The sequence below is a fragment of the Neofelis nebulosa genome, chromosome 18 (genome assembly GCF_028018385.1).
Source record: "Neofelis nebulosa isolate mNeoNeb1 chromosome 18, mNeoNeb1.pri, whole genome shotgun sequence".
Lineage (NCBI taxonomy): Eukaryota > Metazoa > Chordata > Mammalia > Carnivora > Felidae > Neofelis > Neofelis nebulosa.
This window is the reverse complement of record NC_080799.1, coordinates 43131053-43150266: the sequence shown is the minus strand read 5'-3', so window position 1 is coordinate 43150266 and position 19214 is coordinate 43131053. Positions and strand designations below refer to the sequence as shown.

Below are 19214 nucleotides of genomic sequence, written 5' to 3'. Positions count from 1 at the left end.
GGCTCGAACTCACGGACCGCGAGATCGTGACCTGGCTGAAGTCGGACGCTTAACCGACTGCGCCACCCAGGCGCCCCAATTCTGATTCTAATTTATTCATCAACAAGTTACATCCTGTGTCCTTGTGTCCCATTAGCAAGGTCCTGCCAAGTTTTTCTACCCTTTCTCTTGTAAGTGTCAGCATCAGTATCTCTTCAGGGCTTTTGGGAAACACTGAGTGACCTTTATTATTTCTCTTTTATTTAAAACAATGTGTAAAACAGCACAGTCTTGACAGCTGCTAGAGGCGCAGCCTTTGGACCTGCTAGCCTCCACATTCTCGTGGCCTGTTTCACAATCAGCAATAGTATTTTCACAATCAGCACCAGCAGGTCACATGCTGGGTACCTCTGTTTGCTACCTGAGTAAGCTGTGCCTGTCTTGTGGCATTTTTCCTTTTAAAGCAAAGAATGAAGGTTCACAGCAGCCCCTTTGCTGAGGTAGCAGCTCCACGTGGCTGTGGTGAGGCCTGGGGGGACTTGTGCAGGCTTGGGGAGGCCTGAGTGCCTGGACCCAGCAGGGCCCTGCGGATGGCCAGGGCTGTCCAGGGCGGCTCTGCAGCGGCCTCCTGCTGGCAGGGCTTTCTTGCCTGGCCTTTGTGAAAAAACTTCAGGTGAAATGTGTTTTCCCTTTTGTCTTTTTTTTTTTTTTTCCCCTTTTGTCTTTTTACATTTATGAAATGTTATAAAATACAAAGAACATGAAATATTATAGCTCACCCATGTTCCCAGCTTCATTTAATCAATGTTAGCTTTTGCTCCCCTTATAGGTTCCCTTCCCCCTTCCCTTCCCTTCCCTTCCCTTCCCTTCCCTTCCCTTCCCTTCCCTTCCCTCTCCCTTCCCTCTCCCTTCCCTCTCCCTTCCCTCTCCCTTCCCCTTCCCTCTCCCCTTCCCCTCCCCTTCCCCCTCTCCCTCCCCTCCCCTTCCCCCTCCCCTTCCCCCTCCCCTACCCCTTCTCCCTCCCCTCCCCTTCCCTTTCCCCTTCCCCCCCTCTCCCCCTCCCCTCCACTTCCCCCTCCCCTCCCCTCCCCTCCCCTCCCTTCCAAAGTATGTATGTATGTATGTATGTATGTATGTATTTATTTTGAGAGACAAACGGGGGGGGGGGGGGGAGAGAGAATTTTCCAAGCAGACTCTGTGTTCAGTATCATGAACCGTGAGCTCATGACCTGAGCTGAAAAGAGTGGATGCTCAACTGACTGAGCCACCCAGGCACCCTTCTCCTTATGTTTTTAATTTAGATTTTTTTATTGGCAGTTTCTGTTTAAATTATGAAAGAATTGTGCCCTCATGATAAAAATCTTTAACTCTGAGCATAGTTGCCAGTAGTTCTGGTACTCACAGATCCTCTCAGAAAGAAGAAACTATTTTGAAAAGAACCTTGGGTGTTCTGCATGGTTACTTAAAATAGTCCAGTAAAAGAAGAAGCATTCTCTCCTTTTCTCAGTTTTACTTCATGGACATTTATCTTGACTAATAAATGAAGCCTTACTTGTGAAATTCCCCTTGGTCCATGGGTTTCCATGGTGGTAAAAGTGGGCACCATCCATTCTGGGTGACGCACTCCTGCTGTTGAAGAGCCCCAGCTGTACTTCTTGTCACCCCTGTGCCTTTTGAACCCCTGTGCCAGGGAGGTGCCAGAGAAGAGCACCATGAGCTGGAGGCTCCTTCCTGGCACTGTTGGGAGTCCTGTAGCCTGGCTCTCAAATTATATGTGCTACCCTCAGGTATTCCTCATCACTCCTGAAATAGAGACCTCTTAAAATTAGATTTCCAGGGGAGGGTGGAGGACAAGGGGCAGTTCCCAGGCTGGGCAGGATCTGCTCTTGGCCGAGCCTGGCCCTGGAGAGTAGAGAGGCCTGGCCTGCTGCTGCCTGGCCCCCTGGGGATGATCTTGACGTCCAGATTAGCCCTGCTGTCAGCCCGGAGGGCCGTGGGGGCATGCGTCATGCCTTGTTCTCTGGAAGAGGGATACTTCCTGCCTTGTGCCCATAAGGAGGCCTGCATGTGAAATGTTGAATTCACACAACAGAAGGATTTCATAAAAAGCTCCTTCAGAAAGGGTCCCATTAAGTGTTAGTACTAATAGTTTCTTCTTGCTCTTTTCTACTAGGTAGCTAGGACATGCTCCTGTGAAGAGATTTAACATTTCATAAACACATAACATAAGGAGGGAGAGGGGTATTTCCCCAGCCCCTCCCCAACACCCCCATTGCCTGAGAACAGTCCACACAGGTACATTCCTCCAGAAAGATCTTTGAGATCTTTCCACTTGAGCACGTACAATCTAACCCTGTTCTCCTTAATAACTGCAGGGCGTTTCACACAGTGCTCTCCCAGCATCACTTCTGGTGCGTCTGCCGGAGAATACTGTAGGATGATCCCGGCCCACGGCCTCCTGAGTTTCTCCCAGGATTTGGGCAGGTTTCCCTCTGCTCTCTGGTCCTCGGGCCATGTCTCTGTGCAGGCCTCTTAGAGGCACCTGCCTCAGCTGGCCGGGGTGGGTGGAGGCTGCCTCAGCTTCCCAGCAGACAGGCCTCACTAGGCCTGTGGGAGTTGGTGCCCAGGTTGTGTTCAGAGGCTGCTTGTGTAGACCTATCTTTTCCACGTTATGCTGTGCCCTCTTGGTTCTCTGCCCTGAAGTGGTGGTTGAGTACAAGACTTAGGTGTGCTACTGAGAGAACCCAGCCTGGGGTGTGACTCTACCCTTCCAGGAGACGCTCCCTGTGGGCCACTCGTGGTTTAGCTTCCTGTGCCCTTGATGGTAGGATAGTGTTTACAGTACCTGAGAGGGGCATCAAGAGAAATGTATGATAACAGTTACTTGAAAAAGCCCAAATTCAGGGCAGAATGAACAATGAACATATACTGAGAATATATTCTTTAAATTGTTTAAAAACCTTTTTTTTACATTCATTTTTGAGTGACAGAGAGAGAGTGCGAATGGGGGAGGGGCAGAGAGAGAGGGAGACACAGAATCCGAAGCAGGCTCCAGGCTCTGAACTGTCAGCACAGAGCCCAACGCAGGGCTTGAACTCATGAACCACGAGATCCTGACCTTAGCCAAAGTCGGATGCTTAACTGACTGAGCTATGCAGGTGCCCCTCTTAAAATTATTTTTTAAGGGAATTCCCAGGACTCACTTCTAGAGGTATTATTTGCTGCTGCTTTCTACTATTTGTGAGGGTTACGTTAGTCTAAGATGTTCCTGAATGTGTACTTCATGGCACTAGGGGAACTTAGCAGCTGATCAAGAACCTTCTGAAAGCAGTTGATTGATATATGCGTTTGCTGTTTATTAGAACATATTCACCTTGTTGTTAACATCCATTGTATTTGTTAGCACAGGACCAGATATGTTTTAATGTAATTTCAAATATTTCAATGTAATTTCATGGTGGGGGCATGTTAGCCCATTCTGTCGGCTGCAGGGTGACTTGTGAGACTCACTGCCCTGGTTCATTGAGTGATTTTTCTCTCCTCTTTCCCCCTTTCTTCCGAAACCAGGTTGTCCTGGCCCGAGAACTGGCAACCTCAAGGGAATACGCTAGTAAGTACTAAGTCCAGTGGGCCGCGCATCTGGGATGCGGGGCGGGGTGCCTGCAGGCACATGGCCACCTGGCTGCCCAGTGCCTGGAGGTTCTGTGCTCATGTCAGGGTCAGGCACTTGTGGTCTTAGAGACCACGGAGCCGGTGGGTATGTTCTGTGAAAAACTTCAATTTGTTCCAGTTACCTTTATGAGTTTTGTTTCTAGTGTGGTGTTTTGTTTTGTTTTCACCACTATCAATTGTAATAACTTGCTTCTCTCTTACTTTAAGTTAAAATTCTAGAGAAACGTCACATTATCAAAGAGAACAAGGTCCCGTATGTAACCAGAGAGAGAGACGTGATGTCACGCCTGGATCACCCGTTCTTTGTTAAACTTTACTTCACATTTCAGGATGATGAAAAGCTGTGTATCCTTTGAACAGTCGCACCTGAAATTGCACCAGTGACCCCGTGCTATTTTGGAGTCATGACCCCAGTGTGTATTTTCACAAGTCGTCCCTCCCTGGACAGGACAAGCAAGGGTGGCATATTCTAAGTACAAATGAATTCACATCACTTTGCTGTGGGAGCCCCTGGGATCGCTGACGTTCACTGAAGTGGAATGTACTTCAAGGGAGATCAGCACAAACTTTTTTGAGGTTTTTTTGTTGATAAGCTTTGTATCGAAAGGATTGTTACTGTTTTAACCCTGTGGTTGCTAGATATTTATTCAAAGGCATTCCCTTATTCCTTGGAATTCCGTCAAGTCTCTTCTCAAGGCAGGGAAGTGAGAGAGAGGAAGAAGGATCTCGGACATCCAGGGCCCCTCACTGCTCTCTTTGGCCCAGGGCTGTGGGGTTTGTTTGGAATGCACGTCTTTACCAGGCTTAACCCCCAAGTGCGAAGTCCAGGGAGTAACCGCAGGGACCCAAACTCTTTCCCCTCCCCAGGCCCTCTCCTCTCCCCCTCCCCATGGACCCTCCCCAGTCTGCTGTGGCATGTGGGTGGCTCTGATCCCCCAGTGCCTCTGGCTCTCAGGCAGGGCTGTCACACCCTGCTGATTGTTTCCTCTCAGGGCCTTTCCTGCTCCCTGACTTCTCTAACCCCTGGGGCAGTGTTTTTCTTTCCCCCTTCTTTTACCTCTGCTTAGGGAGCAGGGAGGTAGGGCACCATGGTGGCGGGGGGGGGGGGGGGCACGACTGTGTTGTCTAGCTTGTCCCAGGGTCTGCCCATCATGGGGTCTGGCTGGCCAGTTTCTCCTTACTCCACGGACTTTTCCTGTAGTTTTTCCCAACCAGAACTTCCTCGGCCCCTATGTGTCCCAGTGACTCTTGTCCTCAGTCCCAGCAGATGCTCTTGGCTTCTGTTCCACTGAGAAGGAGGCTGTCAAATGTAGTTGCTTCAGGACTTGTTCGGGCTTAAACCTCAGTCTTGACATTAGCTCTTTCCCTCCTGCCCTCCGGTCTCCTCAGCTGCCTGGCGCTAAAGCTGGTCCATGTGAGGGCTTGGCTGTTCCGTTCCCCCCCACACACACCCCCTGCCCCGGGCTTTCCCCTTTCTTCTTTCTACACAGACTCTTCTGGGTTGAAGCTTTGCTCTATCCCTGTCTCCCTTCGACACCATTTTCTGGCTCCTTCAACTGTCAGCTGAACTTGTCCTTTTGTTGAGAAGTTCTTGTTGAGTGCCAGGTGATGGGGTTATGCCGGTCAAGAAGGGAAGCGCTCCCGGAGCTTGCATTCTGCGCAAGAGTTAGCACACGCTGATGATGGGCGCCCATGTGGTATGTGTTGAGGGAACAAAGGTAGTAAGGGCCCGGTGAGAGGGCGCCGGAAGGTGCTGCTTTTGTAGCCTGCTGGTCTGAGGGGACCCATGGACTTTGGCCCGAGTCCCGGGTGGAGCAAGGGCAGGAGCGTGTCTGTGCAGGTGGGGTGAAAAGGCTGGGCAGGGGCAGCTCCTCCTCCCTCAGAGGCCTGGCGAGAATCACAGATTTTCTTCCAAGTTTGCGGGGAGCCTGGAGAGGCTAGAGCAGAGCAGCCGTTTGCCGTGACCGTGGCCGGCGCTGCACTGTGAAGGTTTTTGCAGGTGAGCCGGGCGAGGGGCAGTGCGGTCAGGGTGGCTTCCGGGCGTGAGGCCTCAGAGTCGGGGTGTGCAGGGTTGCTGTAGGTGAGCCGGAAGAGTCTGAGGGAGAGGCTAGGCTGGGATTGTGCGTGGCGTTGGCATTCGACGCACCCGTAGGTGCCAGCTGCTGCTGGGCGGCTGCCGGCAGAGCTCCGCGAAGAGTCAGGGCAGCTCACAAACTGAGGGTCGGAGGGGGGTGGGAGGGGTGTCGGCGGGCTGGTCGGCCCCCCACAGCATGCTCAGCAGGGGAGAGTTCCGAGGCCTGAGCCCAAGTCACCCCCACACAGAGAGTGGCACATGGGGTATTGCCAGTGAGCGGAGAGGCGGACCCCCCGGGGCCCCAGGGTTTCTGGGGTAGGGGTGCTTGGCAGCCAGACCAGATGCTGCCGACTGGTCCAGTACCTGGGGCTCGGGCCCGACCTGTGGTTTGGCTCCTGTGCAGGTTGTTCTGGGGGTGAGGAGGAGGTTTCAAGAGAGAGAGGTGAGGCTGTCCAGGCAGGACACACACGCACACTGGGCTCTTCCCAGTGGTTCCGTCTTCAGGGGAGCAGTGACCTGGTCTAGTACCAAAGGGCTGCTGCGGTAGGGAGAGGGCTTTCTGTTGGTTCGTTTAGGGGCGTCACCCCTGTCCCCAGCACTCTGAAAGTGGCATTTCTTTATGAAACACGTTGCTTTATATGTGGAAAGGAGCTTGCATTTGAGAAACCGTTACGTGAGTTGACTCTTAGCACACCGTGGAAAGCAGCGGGTGCCCAGTAAGTGTGTGCCTGTCGTGATGCAGGTTTGGAGGCTCTGTTATGACAGAGGGCCTTTTCCCCTGGCCGCAAAGAGGCATTTGTGCCACGGGCTCTGTCTGCCGTCTCTGGTGGCTTCCCTTCACTGAGCCCGTGGGTGTTTTGTGGAGATGGTGGGGTCCAGAAGTGGCAGTCGGAATGAGGGATGGGTGTCTTTGTGTTCTTGGGGAGAAACCCATGCTGGGGCCTGTTCGTGGAGCTGGGGCCAGGGATTCCTGTCACACCCAGCAGCTGTGTGTATGATCATGCCATGGTCCGACTTGAAGAAGGACAGCTGTCTTAAGACACAGGTACCTTCAGTTTTCATTAATGAAAAATATTCTAGGGCGCCTGGGTGGTTTGGTTGGTAAAGCATCTGACTCTTGATTTCGGCTCAGGTTGCAATCTCGCAGTCATGAGATCGAGCCCTGAGTCAGGCTCCACGCTGAATGTGGAGCCTGCTTGGGATTCTGTCTCTCTCTCTCTGCCCTTCCCCCGTCCCCAAGTAAATAAATGAAACTTAAGAAATTCCTTTTGGGCTATAAGGTTAGTTTAAAAGAATGACTTTTGCACTCTTCCTTAACTACGTGATATTTAGACTTTGGTCTTAGTTATGCCAAAAATGGAGAACTACTTAAATACATTCGCAAAATTGGCTCATTCGATGAGACGTGCACCCGGTTTTACACGGCCGAGATGGTGTCGGCTCTGGAGTACTTGCATGGCAAGGGCATCATTCACAGGTACCATGCCAGGGGCCTGTGGGCTTTGTTCCCCAGGCCCCAGGGTCCGCTCTGCTTTATTTTCTGGAGTGGTGGGAGGCCTCCTTGTGAGATTTGAGAAGTTGATGAGACTTCCCAGGTGATGTTGGTCAGATGTCTTTGCTGGGTGGGTGGGTGGCCTTCCCAGCCATCCTGACTGGGTGCTTTTATTTCCTGCCTAATAGCTTTTGTGCGTACTTATTTCTGATCTTATTTTCCATGACTTTCTGACATTGTCAAAAGCGTTCATACGAGCTCTTTTTGTTGTGGTTACTGATCGTTTTTCTATTGTGGTAAAAGACATATAACAGGATTTATCATTTTAACTCTTTTTTCTGGTTTCATTGAGAAATAACGAACAACATTCGTCACTGTGTAAATCAAAGGTGTACGACAGGATGGTTGACTAAAATATATCGTGAAATGATGACCACAGTAGGTTTCAAAGATCTTCCTTTTATGGGCTAAAAATGATGGGTTACACTTTAATAAAAAGTTTATTGAAAATGACAGATGTACTTTTGAAGTGATGTAATTTGAAGGTACTCATTAAGTGCAGTTAATGTTTGTTCATTGTGAACTTTTTAAAAAGACTCGCATTCTTGGTTGTCGGTCCATAAAGGTTATAAGCGTTAATCAATCCATTTTGTTTTCAGTGAAAAATTGTAAAGTGTGTAATAGCATAACTGTTTAAATATTTCACCTCAAATGTAAAAAATCTGCTTTCACAGGGACCTGAAACCGGAAAACATTTTGTTAAATGAAGACATGCACATCCAGATCACAGATTTTGGAACCGCGAAAGTCTTATCCCCGGAGAGTAAACAAGGTGTGTGAGTGCTCTGTTTCCAGCAGGTCCTGGCTCAGTGCTTGAGATCGAAAACAACTTCTTAGAAATGTGTTGTGTTGTACTGTCTTCATTGTTAGTGACATGTTTGTAACACCTGTGCTGTTGTAAGATAGTTGCTGAAGCTTTCACATGGGAAGGCCCTGCCTCACGTGGTGGCTCTCGCTGGAGGTCTGGGCGGTTTTGTCTGGTCTGGACTGTGGGCGGAGGCGACTAGGTTTCTAGGCCTGCGGTTGGTCTGCCTGGCCTTGAGTAGGGGGTGCTGGGTTGCCAGCCACTCTGCATGTTGTCGTCCCAGGTCTTTGTGAGCACCTGCAGGTGTCCACTGGGGCTCACCACTCCGAGTCCTAGAAGATGCCAGGGTGCTTTGTTCCTGGTCTTCTGAGCAGGGGTGTGGAGTTGGTGGGATCAGCTCCCGGCTCTTCCCGTGGCACTGTGGCTTGTAACTGTGAGAGCACGGTCTCCGTCCCAGTGCCCGCCATCTGCCTGTCTTCCCATCTCCTCTGTGTAGCTGCCAGTGGTGGCCCAGGCACCCCGATGATGGTGAGGTTCCACGAACTCAAAGAACGAGTAGGGGCTGATTTTGAAGCTGCTAGTCAAGTGCACATTTACAATTGCAAGCCATCCCGGTCACTGTTTGTTCAGGGTGATTCCCGGTGCCGGGTTATGTATTGTGACCACTCCATCACCTGAAGACGAGTTGCTGACAGTACAGTGGGCCTTGAGTGTCTTAGCTAGCCAGTGGGGACCTTGAAATTAATCAGGGACCTTGAAAATGAACCTTGAGTCAGGACAAGTGTAACTGACAGAGCCACCCTGGCCCGAGAGGCTAGGGCAGTGTGCTCAGCTCTGCCAGGCCCTGTGGGGACCCGAGAGAGGGCCGTGATGGACGGGCTGGGGAGCGGCCAGAGCAGGTGTGACTGCTGGGGTCATTGGCAGAAGGGAGATTCAGATGGAAACCTCCGCTTTGCTGCAGCGGCCCTCCTGTGGAGGAGGGGAGCTGTGAGCTCCGTGCCACAGCGCGAGCAGCTCGGCTTCCGAGGAGCCCCGCAGCTCAGCCAGGCAGGTCTGCTCCGCCTCAGGTCGGACTGAGGCCTGCTTGGCGACCACACGTAGGGCAGCTGCTGGGCTGATGTCTGGGGTCCCCTCCTCCTGACTGCGCCTGCCTGGGCCTGGGTAGGTTCTGTTCCACAGGGTGCCTTCTGTTTCCTTTCCTGGTGTTTTTGCAGCCCCAGGTTTTCAAACTCACTGTTGGGAAGATCCTGTCAGTGCCTTGATGTTTGCGCAGACTCTCATTGAATCGCCAAGACTGCATCTCGGATTTGGGACCTTCTTCGAGAATCTTAAAGCGCCACCCTTTTGGGGCTGAAACAGAACTTGTAATCAAGGAAGATACTCTTGTTTCTTGACAAATTTTAGTCCTGGTGCCACTCAACTTCTTTTTGCAGCTCCCTTTCCCTCCTTCCCACCTTGGAGAGGTTCTCTGGGCACTTGTGAGATGCCCCAAAACCTGATCCACCTGACTCATTGCTGTCGCACAGGAACATTGTGTCGGCCGGCGGTCGTGTTTTGTGGACGTGGTATAACCCATGACCGTAGGCGTGGCCCATGACACACACGAGCCAAGCAGGAACTGCCATGGCCCCAAACGTCCTTGTCCCGTCATGTGTCACTTCCCATGAGACAAGTCACCGTCCGCCATGGGGCTCCCCCTGTCAGCCTTGGGAGCCAGCCACCTTGGGGTCTGTGCTGTTTTTCCTCTGTGTCCATTTGCCTCACAACCTGATATTTGGCAGAAGCTAGTCCTGGTACCTTATAGCCATTTTAAAAAATGGGATGAATTTAAATGCATTGGAGAAATAAGCCTGCATTTCTTCTTTCTGGGAGTAGAAGTGTAGACGTCCTTACGTTGTAAACCAGGGACAGTTTCTTGTATGTATAGATGAGTTGGCTTTTTCCCAACCTTCTAGAGGAAGGGGGAAAACGTGTAACTATGTGAATGATTGGTTTTAGTGACTTGCTCTCGCTTTCTGTTTCAAGTAGTTCAGGCTCTTAGAATTTATTCTTGCATTAGCTTTTTTTTTTAAACCTTTGTGCAGAGATGATTTCCATAAAACATCTTAGGCTTCCAGAGAGCATGCATTGGTGGAGACACGGCCCAGGTTCCTTAACTGTCCTGTGAGCATGTTCTACCCTCCTAGAAGAGGCAGGTTGTCTCTTCACAGACCTCTGTCCTAGTGGGTTGTCCCTCTGTCTCTCCCTTATTGCTTCCTGTGGCATCCTAGTAGCCTTGTGACTGTAAGAAGCAGGATAGGAAACAGCAGGGCAGCTGTTGAGGGTATGTGGGATTGATGAGGACTTTATGGCACAGAGGACTTGTGACTTCTAACCAAGCTCCCACAGACATGTCTGGGCAGAGGCAACTTAATCATGCAGAGCAAGCCCCTTGTCTGTGGCTGTGTCACTGGCTTTTGCTGTCTTTGGTAGAGACTTGGGGAGCTTGGGATGCCATAGAGGTTTGGACTTGGGGTTTGTGTCTAGAAACTCATGTCGTGAGCTGTGTAGGCCTTTCTGGTATGCGGCCAGGTATGGAGGTTCCACTCGCCAAACAGGAGGGGAGGTCTGGCAGGTGTGCAGTGGGAGATGACCAGAGACAGGTTGGAGGGGGAGGCTACAGAGCCGAAGTCACTTCTGTCACTCACTCCAGCTGTACCTTCTGTGGAGGGCCATCATCCAGACCCTCAGAGCGGCATCAAATCCCCCCCACCTGGTGTGCTGTGGACTCTAGAACCTGCCCCAGCATTTCTGCCTCTCCCCCACTGTAGTGTGGGCAGGACAGCCCCACCCACCACAAAAGAAGAGTTCACATGATAGAGGGGAAAGTCAAGTCCCTATACTTATACCAGCATATATAACTCTTAACATCAAGAAATGGTTTACTCTGGTCTTCTCAACATTGGTATTTGTTTAGTCATAGCTATGATACATGGAGTTTTTGATTTGTTTTGTTTTACTTAAATTTTTTAAATGTTTATTTTTGAGAGAGCGAGTGCAGCACAAGCGAGCACAAGCAGGGGAGGGGCAGAGAGAGAAGGAGACACAGAATCTGAAGCAGGCTCCGGGCTCTGAGCTGTCAGGATAGAGCCCAGTGTGGGGCTTGAACCCACGAAGTGTGAGATCGTGACCTAAGACGAAGTCGGACGCTTCACCGACTGAGCCACCCAAGCACCCCCCAAAACATGATTTACCCCTACCTCACACCATAATACACAAAAGTTAGCTCTGAAGTGAACTTGAATGTAGAATCTAGAAGCTGAGACTCTGAGAGGAGGCATAGCGTAAATCTCCATGGCCATGAGTTAGGCAGGGAGCGCTTTCTTAGATACGGTATCTGGAGCACGGGCAGCACAAGGAACATAGACTGAATCCAGTTGGGAAACTTGTGCCATGATGCCATTCAGAAAGCGAAGCAGGAAAAAACATTTTCAAAACACGTATGTGGTGGGGCGCCCGGGTGGCTCAGTCGGTTAAGCATCCGACTTCAGCTCAGGTCACGATCTCGCGGTCCGTGAGTTTGAGCCCCGCGTCGGGCTCTGGGCTGATGGCTCAGAGCCTGGAGCCTGCTTCCGATTCTGTGTCTCCCTCTCTCTCTCCCCCTCCCCCGTTCATGCTCTGTCTCTCTCTGTCTCAAAAATAAATAAACATTAAAAAAAAATAAAAAATAAAAAAACCAAAAAACATGTATGTGGTAAGGGACTTAGCCCAGAGTGCCTGAAGAACTCCTAAGACAAGAAGTAAAATGAAATTGGGGCCCCTGGGTGGCTCAGTTGTTTGAGCATCCGACTCTTGGTTTCAGCTCAGGTTGTAGTCTCATGGTTTCAGGAGTTTGACCCCCCGTGTTGGGCCCCACGCTGACAGAGAGGAGCCTGCTTGGGATTCTCTCTCTGCCCCTCCCCTGCTCGCACTCTCCTCTCAAAATAAGTAAATAAACTTTAAAAGAGAAAAAGAAAATACATTAAAAATGTAGAAGCAGGCAAAGGGTCTGAATAGACATTTCTCCAAAGAAGACAAAGCAAATGGCCAATAAACACATGAAAAGGTGCTAAGTGTCATTAGGGAAATGCAAATGAAAACCACACTGAATACCACTTCACATCTTCTAGGATGGCTGTGATCAAAAGGAGAGACAGTGAGGCACCTGGGTGGCTCAGGTCATGATCTCACGGTTCAGTTTGGTCACTTTGGTCCGGTTTGTGAGTTCGAGTGAGCCCATCGCCCTTCAGGCTCCTTTCTGTCAGCGTAGAGCCCGCTTTGGATCCCTTCCCCCCTCCACCCCCCTTGCTCATGCGCACACATGCTGGGGCGCTCTCTCAAGGGTAAGCATTAAAAAAAAAAAGAAATAGGACAGACAGTGATATCAGGCGTTAGCAAGGGTGTGGAGGAATGGAAACCCTGTGCTGCGCAGGTGGGAATGTCAAATGGTACGGTCACTTTGAAAAAAGGCTGGCAGTTCCTCAGAACGTTAAGCGTCGTCCCTTGTAAGTGAGCAGTTCTTCTCGCAGATGTATCTGAGCGCTGTGGAGACGTGTCCACAGAAGCGCTGTACAGGAGTGCTCCTAGCAGCTTTATTTACGATAGCCAGACAGTGGAGACAACTCAGGTGCCCGGCGTGCACATGGGTAAACAGGATTCGTCTTAAAGAGGAGTGGAGTTCTGGTCCACACTAGCATCGATGGAGTAGGACGCGTCGTGCTGAGTGGACGCCGGCTGGGGTCAGGGTGGGGTCGGCGTGGGGGGTGTCTTTCCATTTAGGTCTTGTAATTTCTTTCCAAAGTCTGTCTGTCTTAGTTTTTGGTGTACAAGCTTTCCTCCTTTTTTTAGTAAATTTATTCCCAAGTATTTTATTTTGGAGTCTATCGTAAGTGGAATTGTTTTCCGAATTTTACTTTCACATTGTTCGTTGCAAGCGTGTAGAAATACATTTGCTTTTGTGCTCTCACCTTGTGTCCTGCAGCCTGGCTGGATCTGTTAGTTGTAACTGTTTTGTAGTGAATTCTCAGAACTTTCTACATAGATCAGGCCATCTGTGATTCGAGATACTTTTTACTTTTTCCTTTCCACTCCGGATGCCTTTTATCTCTTGTTGCCTGGCGGGCCTGGCAGAACTTCCAGGACGATGTCGAATGGAATTGACCATCCTTGTCTTGTTCCTGATCTTCCGGGAGAACCTTCAATCTTTGACCATCCAGGCTGATGATAGACACCTTGACCAGGTTCAGGAGGTTCCTTTCTCTTCTTACTTTGTGATGTATTTTTGTCATGAAGGAGTGTCGGATTTTTTTTTTTTTTAATTTTTTTTTTCAACGTTTTTTATTTATTTTTGGGACAGAGAGAGACATAGCATGAACGGGGGAGGGGCAGAGAGAGAGGGAGACACAGAATCGGAAACGGGCTCCAGGCTCTGAGCCATCAGCCCAGAGCCTGACGCGGGGCTCGAACTCACGGACCGCGAGATCGTGACCTGGCTGAAGTCGGACGCTTAACTGACTGCACCACCCAGGCGCCCCTAGGAGTGTTGGATTTTTATTAGATGTTTTTTCTGAATCTACTGAGGTATCATGTGGATTTTGTTCTTTATTCTAATGATATGTAATATATTGGGTTTTTGTTGTTTTTTTTTTTAGTGTTTTTATTTATTTTTGAGAGAGAGACAGAGACAGAGTGTGAGTGGGAGAAGACAGACAGAGAGGGAGACACAGAATCTGAAACAGGCTCCAGGCTCTGAGCTGTCAGCACAGAGCCCGATGCAGGGCTCGAAATTGTGAACTGCGAGATCGTGACCTGAGCCGAGGTCAGACGCTCAACTGACTGAGCCCCCAAGGCGCCCCTGAGTGAATTTTGTATGTTGATCCACCCTTGCATTCCTGGGATAAATGGCACTCGGTCGTGGTGTGTACTCCTGTTGATGTGTTGCTGTATTCAGTTTGCTCATCTTTTGTCCAAGAGGGAAGCCTCTTTTGGGGAGTGTGTCTGCTTGCTTCACTTGGGGGCTTATGAGTAAGACACTGCAGTTCTGCACTCTCAGTTTTGCAGAGAGGGTGGGTGTCCTCTGACCTCAGGAGCACTCCCTGGGGCTTGTCCTTCCTCACAGGCACTTCCGAGTCCGAGGTGGTGGCCAGAGTGTTTCACGGCCTGGGATGCTGGTCACTTTGCTTGAATCACTTTCAGGGTGGAGACAGCAGCACAGCTCAAGACCCTCTTCTTTACCCTGACCCTGTGGCCCACTTTTAGTGGGTTAGTGGTGTGGAATAGGCAGCATTCTGACTAACAGTGGGTTTCTGGGCCTGGTTTTCCAATAGGTGGAGCAGTTTGGCCTTCGGTTAATCTCTGAGCCTCTGGGGGAGGTAACCAGATTCTCTCTGCGCTTCTCATGCTCTCTTGGGGGCTCTTACCCTCGTGTCACGCACAGAAGTCGGCTCTCGTGAAGCTGGGGAGGAGAAAGTGGCTGATTTTCACCAACCTTTCAGTGAAATTGAATGTTTCCTTTAATTGCGAAGGTGGGCAACAGATTGTCACAGAGTCTTGCTCTGTTGTGTGTGTTCCTTGCTGCTTCCGAGTTCCTGTGTTGTTAGACCTGATGGGCCTCATGACCTACCTCGCTGATACAGAGAGCCTGGCATCATTGTGGCACGCTTTCAGTACCCCAGTATTTTGACACTTTGGTCATTTATAGTCCTATTTTATTGTATGCCTTTCAAACGTTTTTCTGAGGGCAGTCCTGTTCTTTTCCGTATGCCAGAGGCCTCCTTCATCTCAGGACTAGAGGAGAGCTCCTTTCCAAGGGGGTGATTTCACACCTCCCCAGGGACTTGGAGTCCCGCCTTCAAGAAGATGGGCATAGGCCAATGTGCTGGCTCTTCCCCATAGGGAAGAGCATAGGGAGCAGCAGGTGTCACGGGAGACCAGCAGACCCAGGCCCAGAGACTGTAAAACAGCAACACAGTCCTAATTACATCATGAGTCACTGTTTGAAGCCTAGCCATGGGCGGTGGTGGGGATGGTGTAGACCCTTTTAGACTTTATTTTGGGCATCATGTAGCTATTTAGAGGCACAAACGTCTCTAAACGTTCGGGGCTGGAACTCACAAACTGTTAAGGTCATGACCTGAGCCAAAATCAAGAGCGGGATGGACGCTTAAACGACTGAGCCACGCAGGTGCCCCACTATGTACTGTTTTGATAGCTGGATTTAATTTAGTCAATTATGCATAACAGACATCTTTCCATACAAAAATACATTTCCAGAACTTTTCAATAGCAGCATTAACAAAAGACAAATGACAGAAGCCGCACATGACTCCTATGCAGGATGGAAGCACACGAGAGGCAGTGAAGTACCAGGCAGGGTTCCCAGGGCCATTGCGTTGCGTGTGGTCCTGCTGTCACTGCCAGATCCGTCCTGAGGCTCGGGTGCCAGGAGTGGAACTGCTGGGTCAGAGCGCAAGCCTGTGCTCTCTGGATTTTGATGCTTATTGGAAAATTGCTCCCCTGAAAATTACACCATTCCGTATCGCCACCGGTAGCACGGTGAGTGTGTGTCTCCTCAAATCCTTGCCAACACTGTGTATTTCCTTTTGTGCCTCTGCTGATCTGATAGGCTTTTGTGTGTTCGTTTGCGTTTCTTTGATTCATTGCATCATTGAATGGATTCATTTGGTTTTGGTTCTCAGTTTCTTTTTTTTCCTCATGTGAATCACCTCATTGTTCTTGGCAGTATCTCTTGGGGTCCTGGCAGGATGCAAATGTGGCTGCAGCGTCTCTACAGGAAAACAACTTAATGATGGGACCAGTTACAGAGAGCAGGGCCGAGGAAGCAACAGGGCTGGGTCTCCTCGATGGGACCGTGAGCCCCTCTGCCCCCCGGGTGGAGGTGGGGCAGGTGAGGGGGTCCAGGGGAACCACTTTGGTGGGATAAGGGTGAGGCAGGAGGACCAGCTTCAGGTAGGCTCTCACACTCTCCTCTCCTCCCTCTGGGGCTCCTGCTGGCTCTAGGGCTTCAGTACTCGGGAGGACGGGGGCCATATATGAGGATAAATGGGGAAGAGCCAGCACATTGGCTTTGTCTGTCTTCCTCCTGGGCGTCTGCCCTTGGAGGCCTTTGGACCAACAGTCAGGAAGTCCCCCATGGCAAGCGCCTCCAGCTCTGAGGCAGCCCCAGGGATGGTGAGCAGGATATGATGGCCACCATGACCAATGAGCCTCTCAGTCCAGATGACCATATGCTGCATTGGTGTGGCCAGGGGCCCTGGTTGCTTTTTGCATTTTAATTCGGGCATTGTGTTGCTTATAGCCATATACCGTCAAGAATTTTGTAGACACGCCAAACATAGGTCTGTTGTGTTTTGTCCCAGGTAGTTGTAACCCCCAATCACTTCTGTGTCAGGACCAGGCTGATGTGCCCAGTACAGAGCCTCGTGGTCAGTGCAGAAGAAGAAGGTTGCTTCCCCTGGACCGAACATAGAGCAGAGTAGGCGATTTTGAGAAAGAAAGACGAAGGCACTTTCAGCTGATCTTCCTTCCCCAGCTCCCCCTGCTCCAGAATGTTCCAGAACCTAGCTGGCTGCTCCTGCTCTATCTTGGTCTGTGTTTTTGGAGGATAGGAGGGTGCGGTCCCAGTGAGGCTGTACAGAGGGCACTCAAGATCTGGGCTCTTTGGGGTCTGGAGGATTCCTGCTTTTTGGTGCTCTGTGGGTGCTTAGCTGCACCCCTGGCATCTGGCCATTAGGTGACAGTAGCCCCCGACTTCCCTCTCCCCTGTGGTGTCTGCCAGAAATGTCTCCAGACATTGCCAGACATCCCTTGGGGGCCCACATGTCCCCATGTGACAACCCCGAGTAGAGCACTTGGGGCCCTCATCAGTAAGCCCACCCAGCAGGACCCTGCACGGGGTGGTCACCGCTCTGTGTGTCACCTGGTTTCAGAAGGGGCCTGGCAGACTAGAGACCATTTGGTGGTAGGTGTGTTGGTGTGAGGTTTTACCTCTCAGGTTGGTTCAGGGAGATGTGTCCTTAGGGACAAATACTTTCTGGTGTGGATCACTGAAGATACTGAGAAAAAGAACTGCTTGATCTGCAGAGGGGTCAGGCTAGGTCACACAGCTTATTTGTCCAGAACAAAATGATGTTCGGCTGTGGTGTTCTGTCTCTTGTCTGCTCTGGGGTGCCGGGCTAGGAGACGGGGCCGTGCTGGAACGTGCTGCAGGGAAAGGTGGTCTCCTCCCTGGGCCTGTCCGAGCAGCACCACGGCCTTGCCAGTAGCCGTCCAGTGCTGGGTACAGAGTGCCGTTGATGTGGGGCCAGTGTGGGAGGTGGTGGCAAAGCAGGTGACGGCAGGTGAGGTGGGGCATCTCCAGGGAACCGTTGGAAGGGTTGCAGCATTGCATGCGCTCCTGAGGGAAGCGTTTTGCTCTCAGACGGTGGGCACCTCTCGTGCAGGAATCCCGGTCCTGTGTCCGTTGGTCACGGGGAAAGGCCGAGTGGCCGCACGGTCTCTGATGTCAGAGGACACCCCGTGGGGGTGCCTCCAGAGCAATGTGGTGGCGCAGGCAGACTTGCGCCCTCGGCGCTGCTTGGTCAGGGCTGCTCAGCTGCTGATGAGCCCCCGAGGTCCTTGGGAGCCACTGGGGTGACACAGGTATTGGGACCTCCTGTTTGGTGGTGAGCGGGTCTAGAGGCTCCTGCTGCCACTGAGCCTCTGAGTCTGTGGGCGAACCTGGTGATCCTTGTGTTGCACAGTCCTAGAGGCGGTACTGGCAGCAGTGGGGTATCGAGAAGCTTCCCTGGCCGGGACTCCCAGGTCTTATTCCACCTGCAGCCCCTAGCTTCCCTGAGCTGTTGGTTAAGGAGGCCTGTGGCCTTCAGGGGACCAGTCCTTTCCCACGTGTACGTGTGTCCCATCTGTGCCTGCCGTGTGCCCGGGTCTGTTTGAGGCACCATTCGTGGACCAAACGGACAAGCCCTCTCTCTTCGAGACGCTGCCAGCTGACACCGCTGGGTCAGTGAGAGGTGCCCAGAGAACATGCGCCAAGGTGGTCTGGAGGGGCTGCCCTGGTGGCCAGGGCTGCTGTCACAGAGCAAGTGACCTTTGAGCCGGCCTTGGACGGAGAGTCCAACAAGGGGGTTCGAGGGGAGGGCCCTGGACAAGTAGGCTCTTGGGACCGTTTAGTCTGATTCCACGTGACCAGGGGGCCAGTACTGGGACAGATCCCCACTTAGGCCCACGTGAACCACGACATCCTGATGGATGAACGTCCAGGGTGCAGCGTCGATGACAAATGCTTTGTGTCTCAGCGTGACCTTTCTCCCTTTTCCCTCCTCTCATCAGCCAGGGCCAACTCGTTTGTAGGAACAGCCCAGTATGTGTCTCCAGAGCTGCTCACAGAGAAATCGGCCTGTAAAAGGTAACCCGCTTTCATCTGATCCAGAATATTCTCTTTTCTCTACAGTGGCTATTAACGTATGTTTTTTCATATAAAGTTAATTAGTTAAGAGAGTGCCTTTTATGGCCTTTGATAACCAACCTCTGTGCTGCTTTATTGTTACACGATACACTTCCCAGGACCATTGTTGCTTTATGCTTTGATATTTGATCTTGTTCCTTCAGAAGCAACTATTCAGTGGGGGAAAGTGGGGCCGGGAGGTCCACATTCCTAGCTGTGTCCCTGAGCCTTGGGGTCCTTAGTGCCGCCACTGGCCTTACTCTGCGGACTGTGGGAAGAGGCCCAGAAGGCATCGTGTGGGGGAGGCGGTTTCCTGGCCGGGGCACAGCCAGCGTGAGCCATCCCTCCCCAGTGCTCAGAACTGGGTCGGGCCCGGGCAGGGGCTTGAGTCTTGAGTATCAGAAGTGCACGAGTGAGGCTCTGCTCACAAGGAGCAGAGGTGCAGTGGGAGAGAGGGGGTGGGGTGCCGTTGGTCAGGAGCAGGGAGAAGCTGGGGGGCTATCTTGGGTGGGCCTGAGGCGGCAGTGGCGTCTGGGGTCTCAGTTTGGAGAGCACTTCCAGATGATAGGTTGTGCGGCTGCAGCTTCTCCCTGGATCCTCACTGCGGCCACGCCGTCAGTGTCCCGTAACGGCCACGAGGGGCCCCTTT

At 51.5% G+C, this 19214-nt stretch overlaps 1 protein-coding gene across 7 annotated transcripts in view; it reads left to right on the top strand.

Annotated features, from left to right (window-relative positions):
• The window catches only part of PDPK1 (3-phosphoinositide dependent protein kinase 1), an 81996-nt gene that overhangs the window by 38324 nt on the left and 24458 nt on the right, over positions 1-19214 (top strand). For all 7 annotated transcript variants that reach the window (XM_058711939.1, XM_058711941.1, XM_058711940.1 and 4 more), the window contains 5 exons: positions 3547-3589; positions 3859-3996; positions 7058-7202; positions 7952-8049; positions 18451-18526. In XM_058711939.1, coding sequence (XP_058567922.1) covers positions 3547-3589; positions 3859-3996; positions 7058-7202; positions 7952-8049; positions 18451-18526 — 500 coding nt within the window. The remainder of the gene's footprint in view (positions 1-3546; positions 3590-3858; positions 3997-7057; positions 7203-7951; positions 8050-18450; positions 18527-19214) is intronic.